At 40.6% G+C, this 14087-nt stretch overlaps 1 protein-coding gene across 1 annotated transcript in view; it reads left to right on the top strand.

The window, feature by feature from the left end:
• Positions 1-14087, top strand: part of KALRN (kalirin RhoGEF kinase) — a 367102-nt gene that overhangs the window by 293308 nt on the left and 59707 nt on the right. The window contains exon 10 of the mRNA XM_088652331.1: positions 9222-9344. Coding sequence (XP_088508457.1) covers positions 9222-9344 — 123 coding nt within the window. The remainder of the gene's footprint in view (positions 1-9221; positions 9345-14087) is intronic.

Here is a 14087-nt window from a genome sequence, read left to right as displayed (position 1 = left end):
CCTGGTGATGTTGTTGTTTAGTCGTTTAGTCGTGTCCGACTCTTCGTGACCCCATGGACCATAGCACGCCAGGCACTCCTGTCTTGCACTGCCTCCCGCAGTTTGGTCAAACTCATGTTCGTAGCTTCGAGAACACTGTCCAACCATCTTGTCCTCTGTCGTCCCCTTCTCCTAGTGCCCTCAATCTTTCCCAACATCAGGGTCTTTTCCAAGGATTCTTCTCTTCTCATGAGGTGGCCAAAGTATTGGAGCCTCAGCTTCACGATCTGTCCTTCCAGGGAGCACTCAGGGCTGATTTCCTTAAGAATGGATAGGTTTGATCTTCTTGCAGTCCATGGGACTCTCAAGAGTCTCCTCCAGCACCATAATTCAAAAGCATCAATTCTTCGGCGATCAGCCTTCTTTATGGTCCAACTCTCACTTCCATACATCACTACTGGGAAAACCATAGCTTTAACTATACGGACCTTTGTCGGCAAGGTGATGTCTCTGCTTTTTAAGATGCTGTCTAGGTTTGTCATTGCTTTTCTCCCAAGAAGCAGGCGTCTTTTAATTTCGTGACTGCTGTCACCATCTGCAGTGATCAAGGTGCCCAAGAAAGTAAAATCTCTCACTGCCTCCATTTCTTCCCCTTCTATTTGCCAGGAGGTGATGGGACCAGTGGCCATGATCTTGGTTTTTTTGATGTTGAGCTTCAGACCATATTTTGCGCTCTCCTCTTTCACCCTCATTAAAAGGTTCTTTAATTCCTCCTCGCTTTCTGCCATCAAGGTTGTGTCATCTGCATATCTGAGGTTGTTGATATTTCTTCCAGCAATCTTAATTCCGGCTTGGGATTCATCTAGTCCAGCCTTTCGCATGATGAATTCTGCATATAAGTTAAATAAGCAGGGAGACAATATACAACCTTGTCGTACTCCTTTCCCAATTTTGAACCAATCAGTTCAAAAAATATGGAGGTCTCGTACACCTCAGGTAGTGTGGTTGCTGACCTTGAGCCAGACATCTTGGAGAGTGAAGTCAAATGGGCCTTAGAAAGCATTGCTAATAACAAGGCCAGTGGAAGTGATGATATTCCAGCTGAACTGTTTAAAATTTTAAAAGATGATGCTGTTAAGGTGCTACACCCAATATGCCAGCAAGTTTGGAAAACTCAGCAATGGCCAGAGGATTGGAGAAGATCAGTCTACATCCCAATTCCAAAGAAGGGCAGTGCCAAAGAATGCTGCAACTACCGCACAATTGCGCTCATTTCACACGCTAGCAAGGTTATGCTTAAAATTCTACAAGGCAGGCTTAGGCAGTATGTGGACCGAGAACTCCCAGAAGTGCAAGCTGGATTTCGAAAGGGCAGAGGAACCAGAGACCAAATAGCAAACATGCGCTGGATTATGGAGAAAGCTAGAGAGTTCCAGAAAAACGTCTACTTCTGCTTCATTGACTATGCAAAAGCCTTTGACTGTGTCGACCACAGCAAACTATGGCAAGTTCTTAAAGAAATGGGAGTGCCTGATCACCTCATCTGTCTCCTGAGAAATCTCTATGTGGGACAAGAAGCTACAGTTAGAACTGGATATGGAACAACTGATTGGTCCTGGTGATAGTGCTAGTATAAAACATTTGCCACCTGACAATATTACAGACATTAACCTGTAAAATTCTGAGCCTAGTTTTGCAACGTCTGAAGGGAGGAAACACTTTGCAAATAAATGTTGTATTATTATATATATATGGAGGGACCATAAATCTATGCCACAGCACATATTTTGCATGGAAAACGTCCCATGTTCCTTCCCCAGCATCTCCAATTAAAAGGATCAAAGCAGATGATGTGCAAGCAGCAATACCTCTGCTTGTGACTCTGGAAGCTTGCTGCCAGTCAGAGCTGACCATAGTGGGCTATATGGGCAAATACTCTGCTCTGGTATAAGGCAGCTTCTTTACTGGTCATTTCTTATTAAGATTGTAGATTGCATCCTTCTTCTATTGAGAGTTTCTAACACCTATTTATAATATTTTTAGGTCACTTGTAAGGGTAAAAGCCTATCAAGGCGATCTAAAAGATAAACAAAAGCTCAGTATATAAACCCAGCAATAAACAATAAATCAGCAATCTCCATAAAAATGTTAAATACAATAATAAGATTGAAACCATCAAGCCAATAAGCACACCTCAATAGAACATCAAGAAAATTAGGTGTGTTCTCAAAAAATAGAAGGGCAGATCTTGCAGTGCTGAGGATTGAAACTATTTTTAAGGTGTATTTTGTCTTTTGTATTAATTTTTGAATTAAACCAGATCTAAATTTTTGGGAAATTCTGGTCTTATTTTTGTTACTAAGTCATTCACAGAACCTGTAGTGAAAATTCACTTACTGTCTTGGTTCTGTGTTTTATTAAGAAGTCTTCTAAGTGCCAATAAGAACAGTTTAGTTTATTTGTGACTCAGCTATTGTAAGTCATTAATAATGGCAGGAAAAGCCAGAGGATAAATTCTTTTGTATTTAGAAGTGTTTTCCCCTTTCTAAAAGACCTTTATTTGACATTACTCTTCCATGATAAATGGGGAAGAGAAAAGAGGGGGGAATCTATTTCAAGCAGTGGCTTTTAAATAAACAAAAGGATATTTTTTTGTTGTAATTAATTTGGTGAGCATTATTGGTCATTATGCAGGATTAGGATTTAGTAAGCCTCCTTAGATTTTTTTCTCAATACTTTTTTCTTTGTTTTTTATTTTGTTATTAGCATTTCTGAAACCAAGGTCCTTCTAAAACTAAGAGGGTTGCATATTCAGCATATATAGTGCTGGATTGACATGTGGAACCCACTGATTTCCCTTTTACAGTTGTACCTTGGTTTTCGAACAGCTTAGTTCTTGAACATTTTGGCTCCCAAACACAGCAAACCCGGAAGTGAGTTACAGGTAGGTAGCCGTGTTGGTCTGAGTCGAAGCAAAATAAAAAAATTCCTTCAGTAGCACCTTAAAGACCAACTAAGTTTATATTTTGGTATGAGCTTTCGTCATACCAAAATATAAACTTAGTTGGTCTTTAAGGTGCTACTGAAGGAATTTTTTTATTTTGCTGGAAGTGAGTGTTCTGGTTTGCAAACTATTTTTGGAAGCCAAACATCTGATGCACCTTCTGTGGCTTCCGGATGAGTGCAGGAAGCCCCTGCAGCCAATCGGAAGCCCGCCTTGGTTTTCAAACATTTTTGGAAGTCAAATGGACTTCCAGAACAGATTCTGTTCGAGAACCAAGGTACGACTGCATTTTCCTTAAAAGGCAGAAGATTCCATAACATTCGTTTATTGAAGAAATTCACAATGTTCTCTTTACATTTTCATTTTGAATTGTAGCTAGACTATGGATTTCAGCCACCAGAGAATGGTGCCAGTATTGCTTCTTTTTGCTTAACAGCTAGGTCTTCTGCTGCTGAACGGGAAGCTTCCTCCCCAAACCATCCTCCAGAAGTACACAATTTTTTTTATTATTTAAAAGAAAGGTACTGAGCTTGCTTCATGCTGTAGAATTAGGGTGCATTCTTGAGGCACTGTCCCTTCCCAGAGCTGTGCTTCCCACCCCCTACCAGTTTTTTTTTGGGGGGGGGGGATAATTGTCTCTTTAATTTGTGACGTGATGGTCAATGACAGCCTTCATTTGAAGAATGACAACTTGTTTTGAGAACAGGAGCAATGGGACCCTTTGATAAATTCAGACAGGGCAAGTACACAGCAAAAGCCTGATTCTGAAGAGCCCTCCAAAGTCTACTCTTTCAAGACTTTCCCTGACTTTTGGTGGATTTTTCATGATCACAATCACCCTATAATTGCTTAAGTGATCCTGGAAAACCCCCAGCCTGTATAGTAACATAACCCTTGAAGAGTTAAATATTATAACTTTGTATGGACTAGAGTTAGACTTCACCCCTCTACCTGTCCTATACTAAAGAAATAAGCTTGTTTGCCTGCAATAAGAAGGAAGAGTTTGTTTTTTCTGAATTTATTTTGATGCCTAGAGCTGGACTGGGTGCTTTCTGCTAAAGGTTGAAATAAAGAGATAACTTACAAGTGATCTGAAAAAGTATCTATCTTAAGATACTCCTTACTCTTTTAAAGCACTCACTATTCTTGAATACTTACTGGTAAAGGATGAAAATAGCCCTAAAGGAATATAAACATTGTTGTGCACACTACAATTAGTTGGTTGGGTGGCCAGCTAGGCCTAATTTCTTATTTTTCCAATGTGTGCAGCTGAGCATGAGGTCACATTTTTCTGTAGACAGAAAAATAAACCAGCAACCAGCAAAAATTTCAATTGCTTTTCATATAGTTTCTAATTAGTCCTTTATATTGTAACCAGTTAACAAGTTTTCAATTGATTATCCAATAAGAAGGAAAATCTAAAGGTTAGGCGCAAGACGAGAAGGAGGGACCCTCGAGGAATCAATGAACACACCCTAAATGATCCCCCCCTTCCCTTCCATGCACTTGTAGTATGGGCCAGTTTGTTTTTGGGGGGTGAAATCTAAAACTGAGATACTAATCCAGCCTCAAAGTCAAGCTCAGGAACTGACTGTCATTACCAAAGTTGTTCAGTTCATGAGGAATCAAAACCACAGAGACAGGCTACAGGTAAAAGTGGACTGTAGCTATATGCAAAGTCAAGCTTTTGATTCTGGTATCCTGGAAATCACTCAGAAAATGGTGATAAATTTCAACAAATTAAACTCCATTCATACCTGAATGCTGAATACTAAATTTTCTATTAACTTGGCCTTTAAAGGTAAAGGTACTCCCTGACTGTTAGTTCCAGTCGCAGACGACTCTGGGGTTGCATGTTCATCTCACTCTATAGGCCGAGGGCACCGGCATTTGTCCGCAGACAGCTTCCAGCTCATGTGGCCAGCATGACTAAGCCGCTTATGGCGAACCAGAGCAGTGCACGGAAACGCCATTTACCTTCCTGCCGGAGCGGTACATTGGTACTGAACAACGGGAGCTCACCCTGTCGTGGGGATTTGAACTGCCGACCTTCTGATCGGCAAGTCCTAGGCTCAGTGGTTTAGACCACAGCGCCACTCGCATCCATTTTAACTTGGCCTTTACCAATTTGGAATTTAGCATACACTCTGCATGGAGAAGGAATGAGGAGAAAGATTACTGCCTTTCCCTTCTCCTCTCCTCCAGTGATGGGGTGAGGGGGTGTGTTAGGATTGGTTGTCACTATGTATGCACCCCCCCCAACCTCACATCCCAATGCTCTACCTAGAAATGTGGGCACCTCACCTACAGGAAAGTTAGCTATGAGACTAGCATCACTTCACAAGTGATGGTCCTGAGAACTCTAGAAGCCCAACAGGAAGCACAGAGGCCTTTGGGCAAAGCTAATTCTGTGACTGCCTTACTTTAAAAGGTTAGGTAACTTCTTACCATATGACCCTTTACGGCTTGCTGGGGAGTGCATAGTTTTAAGCCAATAGAAAGCTTTCATATGTTTGTTCTTTTAGGGCTCACATGGGAACTACATAGCTGTTGAAACTGTCTGGTGCTGTGTAGCTTTCCAGACATGTCCCTTTAAACCTTGGAAATTGTATAGCCCCAATGACAATTTACGGACCCATTGTTAAAACCGTGTTTATGGAAGACAATCTTACTCAGATACGAGTGATTGCCAAAGAAGAAGAAGCACTGGAAGCACCCTCTGCTGGTTGTAATTAGAACACATCAATTGTGCGACCCAAGGTCCAGTAAATATTAACAGTGGATGGAGATTCTCACACTATCCTCCATGAAGAAGAAGAGAGCTTGGATGGGGGCATCACTCTTTCCAGTGACCATCACACACTGAGCATTCCCATATACTTATTGATGATTGAAAGTTGATAATGAATAATATTGAAGGCATGGGACACAGGAGACCTCAATAAATACCTTGTTCAGAGTTTCCAGTGAAGGACATAAAGTAGTGATGTCACATACTTCTGACACTACATCTTCCTGCAAACAAAGAAGCTAAGAAAGTTACATATATTTTGGCTAAGAATGCAATCTCCCCACCCCAATGAAAACATTGTGTGTGCAGTATCATATATTCAAAATACATAAGAAATGGCATAGCTTCCTTGTAAATATATAGAAAATAATTATTTTCAATCAGTGGGAATGCCATTTAGGTTTTCTCTTTATAATAAGCATATTTCAGGTCAATGGACATTTCCTACTTTCAAATAATATGGCCCTGCTTTCAACTTCCAGTTTTTGCTTAGATTGGATTATAGTAGAGGATGTGAAGACTCCCTGATGAGGAGAGGGGATGTTAACAGAAGTATTAATAGATTTAATAACAGTGGAGCTAGCTAGCAACTGTTCAGTCATTCCTGTTATTACAAGCCATGTACAAATACTAGAACAAAGACATATTAGAAGAAAAACCTGTCATAATCTATATTTTGGGTTCTCTTATCTAATATGTGTAGGAGTTCATTCCAAGAGGGAAACTGAGGTGGCAGTTTCCTCTGATAAACCCCATAAAATGTTCCTGATCCATCAAACAGCAGCTACCACTGTATCCCAACATTAAGTAGGATAGTGGATCATTTCATTTTCTTTTAGATTGGTATATGACCTACGTTACAAAATTCCTAAGTCAAAACAAAATAAAAAATCCTTCCAGTAGCATCTTAGAGACCAACTAAGTTTGTCATAGGTATGAGCTTTCGTGTGCATGCACACTTCTTCAGATTTTTTTATTTTGTTTTGACTGCGTCAGACCAACACGGCTACCTACCTCCTGCAACAAAATTCCTAAGTACAGGTATAATAAAAATAAAAAATTCCTTCAGTAGCACCTTAAAGACCAACTAAGTTTTTATTTTGGTAAGAGCTTTTGTGTGCATGCACACGAAAGCTCATACCAAAATAAAAACTTAGTTGGTCTTATAAACTTAGTTGGTCTTTAAAATTTCTAAGTGTTATTGTACTATACCCCCCAAAGAAATACAGTGGTACCTCTACTTACAAATAACTCTACTTACGAATGTTTCTACTTACGAATGGAGCTCCGTCCGCCATCTTGGATGTGGCTTAGATAGGATTTTTTCTACTTACGAATTTTTAGATAGGGTTGCTTCTACTTACGATTTTTTTCTCCCAATGCATTCCTATGGGATTCGACTTACAATTTTTTCCGACTTACAAATGTGCATTCAGAACGCATTAAATTCGTAAGTAGAGGTACCACTGTAATGCAAGGTTTATTTTTTAAATGCAGTTTAAAGAAGATCTTGTTCTGTGGAATTTAAATGTAGCCTTATTGTGTGCATATTTACTCAGGAGTTAAATACCGGGCAAAAAGGAACCTGCACATATCATTTATAGGAGACTTGATAGTCATACTAAGTATTAAGGTACTTGATATTCAGTTGTTTCAGCTTCCCAGGTGTCCTAGATGGAGGCAAGCCCGCTCAGTTTACAATCTGAGCCAGAAAAGACCTTTAGGAAGAAATGTTGCTCTTCTCAGAATACAAGTAAATTGTACAAATTGGACTTTTTTGTTCTGAACTAATGACAAATTTCGGTAGGAAGAGTACTATATTTCCTTAGCACTACCTAAACAGAACCCACCTCTCTAGTTTTATATAGCATAGGTCAGGCATGTCAAACCTGCGGCCCTCCAACTCCCATGATCCCTAGCTAGCAGGACCAGTGGTTGGGGAAGATGGGAATTGTAGTCCAAAACATCTGGAGGGCCGCAGGTTTGACATGCCTGGCATAGGTGGTTGCCGACAGACATCTTTAAAAAAGCAGCCTTCATGTGCTGGTTGGGACTGATGGGAGTTGTAGTCCAAAACATATGGAGGGCACCAAGTTGGCAAAGGCTGTTATAAATAATAATAAATTGAAAGAGCTTAGGCAAGAAGGCCAATGTAATACACCCCAAAGTTCAGAGTATTTCAACATGCCTGGATGCTAGAAGCTGAAACACAATTTAGGAAGTTGGGTTGGTTCTCATGACCAGGTTCTGATAGTGCCCTTTTCAGCAGGCAGGGTAGCACACAGAGTGGGTGGGCAAGCGTTTGTATATTTCATTATGACATTCATTTTTGTTGAATGTGAGAAGGAACCAAGTGCCTGAAATATCTCAGTAGCATCTGGGGCTAACCAGGAGTGGAATAGAGCATGGGTCATTAATTAACAATCCAGCTGTCCTTCCTGTCTGTCTTTCTGGTTGTAGAAGATTTTGCTCTCCATGTTCTCAAGCATCATTCTACTGTTGGGTGGAAAGGAAGGGCAACTAGTTGGTCAGCTAATGAGAAGGGCTCCTTCTGCTTGTTACACATTCTGTCAGCTATCACGGTTCATCTGCCACTGGTGCCAGTTTTCTAGAAGACCTGAATAATGGCATCAAAATTTATGGCTACTGCTGTTCTTCTGTAGCATTTATGTATATCCATGTCATCTTGAACCATCTGCATATGGGCTTCTAATAATGGATGGATGCATTTGATGTTACTTGTACTTGTAACATTAACATTTTTGCTACTTGGGAGAAGCATCTTCTACCAGCTGTGGCAGAGCTGATTATTATTATTATTATTGAAAGATAATATTTTAAACCTCTTGCATATTAGGTTTGCTGGGATCAGTTACAGTGAGTAGATTGGAAGCTGATGTTACATTAACAACTGGTGTCGTCCAATGTTGTATGGTTTAAGACCTCAGCCTTAGACTCTTTAGATTAAATGTTGAAACAGCCATCTCCCTTCTCACCTAAAATTAAATTCTTTACTTTGTTCAGATTTATTTTAGATTCTCTGCCTTGGGATAGGCTGCTCATATGAAGTGAATCATTGCACATCTAAGACACAAGGACTTTAATGGAAGGGCAACGTCTCCCCTATATGATGATAGTGGTTGTTTTCTTTTAAAAATCCCAATAATTTAGAACAAAATCATTTCTGCTGCAAAACATGTTTCATATGATGGAAATAAACAGATATTCAATAACAGCAATATATCAGTAAATAGGGGGGGGGAAGCCTTTTACTTTGGATTCTGAGTAGATTTGTCTCTGGATGGTGTTGAGTGTTAGATAAACTCTTCAGGCTATTGAATCCACTTATATGGAATGGTGTTGTTTCTAAGTACTGCTCACAGATAATTGGATGTTTTGTGTTGAGCAGCCATGAGAGATAATTGGATATTCTTCTTCTCTGTCCAGGTATTGGACTGGATTGAAAACCATGGAGAAGCCTTCCTTAGTAAACACACTGGAGTGGGAAAATCCCTGCATCGGGCACGAGCTCTTCAGAAAAGACATGACGATTTTGAAGAAGTAGCACAGGTAAGCAAGTGACAGATCTAAGCATATTGCTTTGACGGAGGATACCATTGTACTGATTTATTGTGTTGTTTCCAGGACTCTGAAGTGCTCTGAGGTTTCTTTTCAAACATGTGAAATAAACTGTTTTGTTGGTTTCTTGGAGTGAAAACCTATGTTTGCAGGGTGAGTGCTCACTGAAAAGAGATGGAGGAAAGTTAGAAGTACAGTGCCAGGAGAGGTCTAAATTTAGATTAGTGTTCAGTCTTTCTTTTTCCTTTCCTTTTCCTTTTTTTGTGTGTGGGGATGGTAGATGCAGTAAAGTGGGTGGCAGCAAAGCAACTACAGGTTTTCTTGGATTATGCACCCTATCTCAGTCCTTTCCATGCATGATTCTTGCCTGATTATGGCTGGAAGCAACTTTCACAGCCTTGGTAAATGATTTGTACCTAGAGGCTGACTGGGGAAATGCTGTTGATCAGAAACATTTGAGATTGTACATTGTTCTCTTGCATCATTTGGCTTGTTGGGATGGGGATGTCAAGGCTGGCTCTCCAGTGATTTAGTTCATTTTGTCTGTTCATACTTAGGAAGACTAGGAGAGCCCAATGGGAGTTAAATAATAAATAAATAACTTCCATACTTGGCCAATGTGATGTGACAATGACTCAGGAGTTGTAGTTTACATGTGCAGAGGCATGATGATATCAATTGTTTAATACCAATTGTATTAACTGACTGTGGTCTTCTGGGACCAGTTCAAAACACTTGTCTTGACTGATAAAGGGCATATCTAAATGATTGATCATGATATTATCATTTTCATATATATATTATTCCATGGGAATCAGTCCACAAAACAATTTGATGTCAGAATAAAGCATAATTCACAAAAAGCACATCAAAGGAATTACTGTTGTACCCTTTTATAACTAAGGCAAGATATAAAAAATAGTACACGTCCAATCATCATACTAGCCCTCTCTAACTCTAGGTTCTAAAAGCTGCAGTAACCACAAAAACTGCCTCTCATGCTGTTTCTCAGTGTGGCTTCTCCTTGGGCATCCAGCTCATTCAATCAACATGGCGCTATCCCATTCTCCAGAAGACATTAGGTTAGTCTCCAGTATGATGGCTTCAAATTACTTCACAGTAAGGCTTTTCATTCTCACAGATACCAGTATGTACCTTTGAAAGTCAATTTAGCAAAGATAATCTGAAGGATCTCAATAGTCTATTGTTATTACTGCCCTATTCTTGAGACTAAAAGATGCCATACCATCTCTTGATTTCTTCCATTGGCTCCTGTTTATACATTCAATCTTATTGTCATGATTAATTAATCTCTTCGTGGCATTTACAGCCAGTGGATAGAAGTATGTCTCTTCTTAATTGATACTTCCCATAACATACATATTGAATTCCTTTGGGCTACTTAAGCATCCTTAAATCCACCCCCACCCATCATCTGACTGCTTATTGCTGAACTTCCAGAGAGTGTAGAGGTGTTCTGGTCAGAATAATAGCTAGTCAAGAAATAAGGGCTCACTCTGTATTGGGTGAGATAGCACACCATAATTTACCAAGTGATAGCACACCATAATTTACCAAGTGATTAGCACTCAGTTGTCTGTGATTAGCACTCAGTTGTCTGTGATTAGCACTCAGTTGTCCTCTGCTCCCTGGTAAGTCCTAATAAGGGACCCGAGAGCTAGCGGAGTGGAGACGTGGGTGCCTTTGTGAGTCGATCTACTCTCACAGTGTGAAGCTCTGTGCCGGCAGCTTGTGGAGCGGTGGATTCTATCCTATTTTAAAAGATTTGAAGACATTTGACACCATGAGTAAAAGAAAAGATTTTTAAAATTAGTAAACTGAAGAAATTGGCCGTGGGAGGAGATTTAAAAACTGAAGTCGATCTCCCCCATTGAGTGAAATGCCAACAGTGCCCTTCAGCTCTCTATATTGGACAAACAGGCCAAACCCTACGCCAAAGGATAAATGGACATAAATCTGACATCAGGAACCATAAGACAGAGAAACCAGTAGGAGAACACTTCAATCTCCCAGGACATTCTATACAAGATCTCAAAGCAGCTGTTTTATTACAGAGAAATTTCAGGAACAGACTGGAAAGAGAAGTTGCTGAATTGGAACTCATTACCAAGCTTGTGGGACCCAGGTGGCGCTGTGGTTAAACCACTGAGCCTAGGGCTTGCTGATCAGAAGGTCGGCAGTTCGAATCCCTGTGACGGGGTGAGCTCCCATTGCTTGGTCCCAGCTCCTGCCAACCTAGCAGTTCAAAAGCACGTCAAAATGCAAGTAGATAAATAGGAACCGCCACAGCGGGAAGGTAAACGGCGTTTCCATGTGCTGCTCTGGTTTGCCAGAAGCGGCTTTGTCCTGCTGGCCACATGGCCTGGAAGCTATACGCCGGCTCCCTCGGCCAATAATGCGAGATGAGCGCGCAACCCCAGAGTCGGTCACGACTGGACCTAATGGTCAGGGGTCACTTTACCTTTACCTTTACCAAGCTTAAAACCATGGAGCCACCTGGGATGAATAAAGACATCAGATTCTTATCTCATTATGCATGATCAAGCTTTCTTTGGCGCCTCAGCCCTTGCCTTTCCCCCCCCCCAGAACTAATTGCAGCCATCAGCAGTCGTTAACAGCCTTCTACAGGTTTACCACACCCCCACCACCCTCTGTGTATATTGCTAAGGATGAATGGACCCAATGAGGGGGGAATTGAGGAAGTCCACAATGTTAAGAAATAATGTTACAGTTATTTGTAGTTTTTGTCTTTTTGTTTGTTTGTTTTTTGTATCTTTTGTATTTTCTTTTTTCTTTTTAGAAAATGAAGGATAATTTTTTTGGGGGGGGGGGGGTAGGAAATTTATTTTAATGCAGAGTGTTAGGTCCCCTGATGGGAATTAATGAAAGCTTGATCAGAAGTAGGAAACAAGGTTAGAGATTCAAGTGGAGCATTATTATTATTATTATTATTATTTGGAAACTGATAAAAGTGCTTCGACATTATTGTTTGAAAACTTGTATATAAGGTTATGTAAGAGAAAGTTTTAAAGGGACTGTAGAGGAGGGCTGAGAAACATCCTTCTGTCTCTCCTTTCCTCTTGCTTTGTGTGGATAGGAACTGAACATCATGGCAGGGAAGCAATGGGAACAGAAGGGCTTTCCTGCTATTCTGCTCAATATCAAAGACTGCTTATGCCAAGCCAGAGAGAACCAGGGGATCTCCCTGTCCCTTATTTCTACATGTGAGGATGCCAAGCCAAAATTGTAATTTTTTAAAATTATATTCTATTTTTAAAATAGGTGACAAATATCCTGGATAAAGGAAAGAGGGTTTCATAGTTTAGGGTTCATAATATTTTGCTCTATCAATCCAGAATGTCAATTACTGTTTCAGAATATGGCTCTTCTTCCCACTGTGGACCATATCCCCCTACTGGCTTCAATAGCAGCTTGATCTGTGCCTTGTCTCTGGATAGATTTACACAATTTATACCAGAATCTTCTTACTAATTTATGGGGAATGTCTGAAATGTGACCACTGAATGCTATGTGACACTCTGGGACATATATAGCTTGAAACCGGGAAACTCCCACATTGTATCAAAGGTTAAAGGTTTGTGAAAGTAATACTCATTGCTTTGGAAAAGTGTGATAGCAAAGAGCAGAGGTCAGACATTTGTCAAACCTATAGCATTCCTTTGAAGAATTGTATCTTGTGTTGGATATAATTTATTTTGTGGTTTGGGATGAAATTTCTATGTTATCCCCTGGTTGCTGGATGATAGTTGTTTTGCTCATTAGTTTGCATGACTAGTATAATATGGGAGCCACATGATCATGGGCTCCTTCCATGAAAAGACAAAATACATCTTCCACCTTGTGGAAAATGAAATTGTCAGCAAGGCAATTGAGTTTGTTGGACTTTACATTCTTGGCAGAACTTGAATTCCAACAGACACCATGGTAGTTGAAGTCTCCCATGTCTAATATAGCTCTCCTTTTTGAATGTTTGGTAATATCATTCAAGTCCTCAATCTGGTTTAGAGGTCTATAGTAGACACCCACAGTAAGGTCACTGTTGTTTCCCTCTCCTACAATTTTTACCCATATATTCTCCATCTACTTCCATGCTCCCAAGTCATGATCTCTTCACAAGTGTACACTGGACTGGATGGATTGGAGGCTGCCTGCACTTGATGGGGTTGCACTCCCTCTGAATGAGTGAGTTCGTAGTTTAAGGGTACTCCTGGATCCTTTGCTGTTGCTTGAGGCTCAAGTGGCCTTGGTGGCACAAAGTGCCTTCCATCACCTGGTGGCCCAGCTGCACTCCTGTCTGGACAAGGATAGATTAACTACTGTTGTCTATGTTCTGGTTACCTTCAGAAGGCTGCCTCTGAATATAGTTCAGAAACTTCAACTGGAATTTGGTGGCCAGATTGCTCAATGAGGCAGGGCAATTTGATTTCCAGGCCTGATTCAAAGTGCGCTTATTGACCTATAAAGCCTTAAACAGCTCAGGACCACAATGCCTCAAGGAGTGCCTCTCCCCATATGAACCAACTCTGTCCCTGAGGCTCTTCTTTGTGTACACCCTCAATTAGAGGTCTGGAAGGCGGCAACACAATAATGGGCCTTTTCTTTGGTGGCTCTGTTTGTGGAATGTTCTCCCCAGGGAGACTTGCCTGGTGTCTTCATTACAAATCTTCAGGTGCTGGGCAAAAACGTTTCTCT

The sequence above is a fragment of the Zootoca vivipara genome, chromosome 1 (genome assembly GCF_965207765.1).
Source record: "Zootoca vivipara chromosome 1, rZooViv2.hap1.1, whole genome shotgun sequence".
Classification (NCBI taxonomy): Eukaryota; Metazoa; Chordata; class Lepidosauria; order Squamata; family Lacertidae; genus Zootoca; species Zootoca vivipara.
This window is presented reverse-complemented; position numbering and strand designations above follow the sequence as displayed.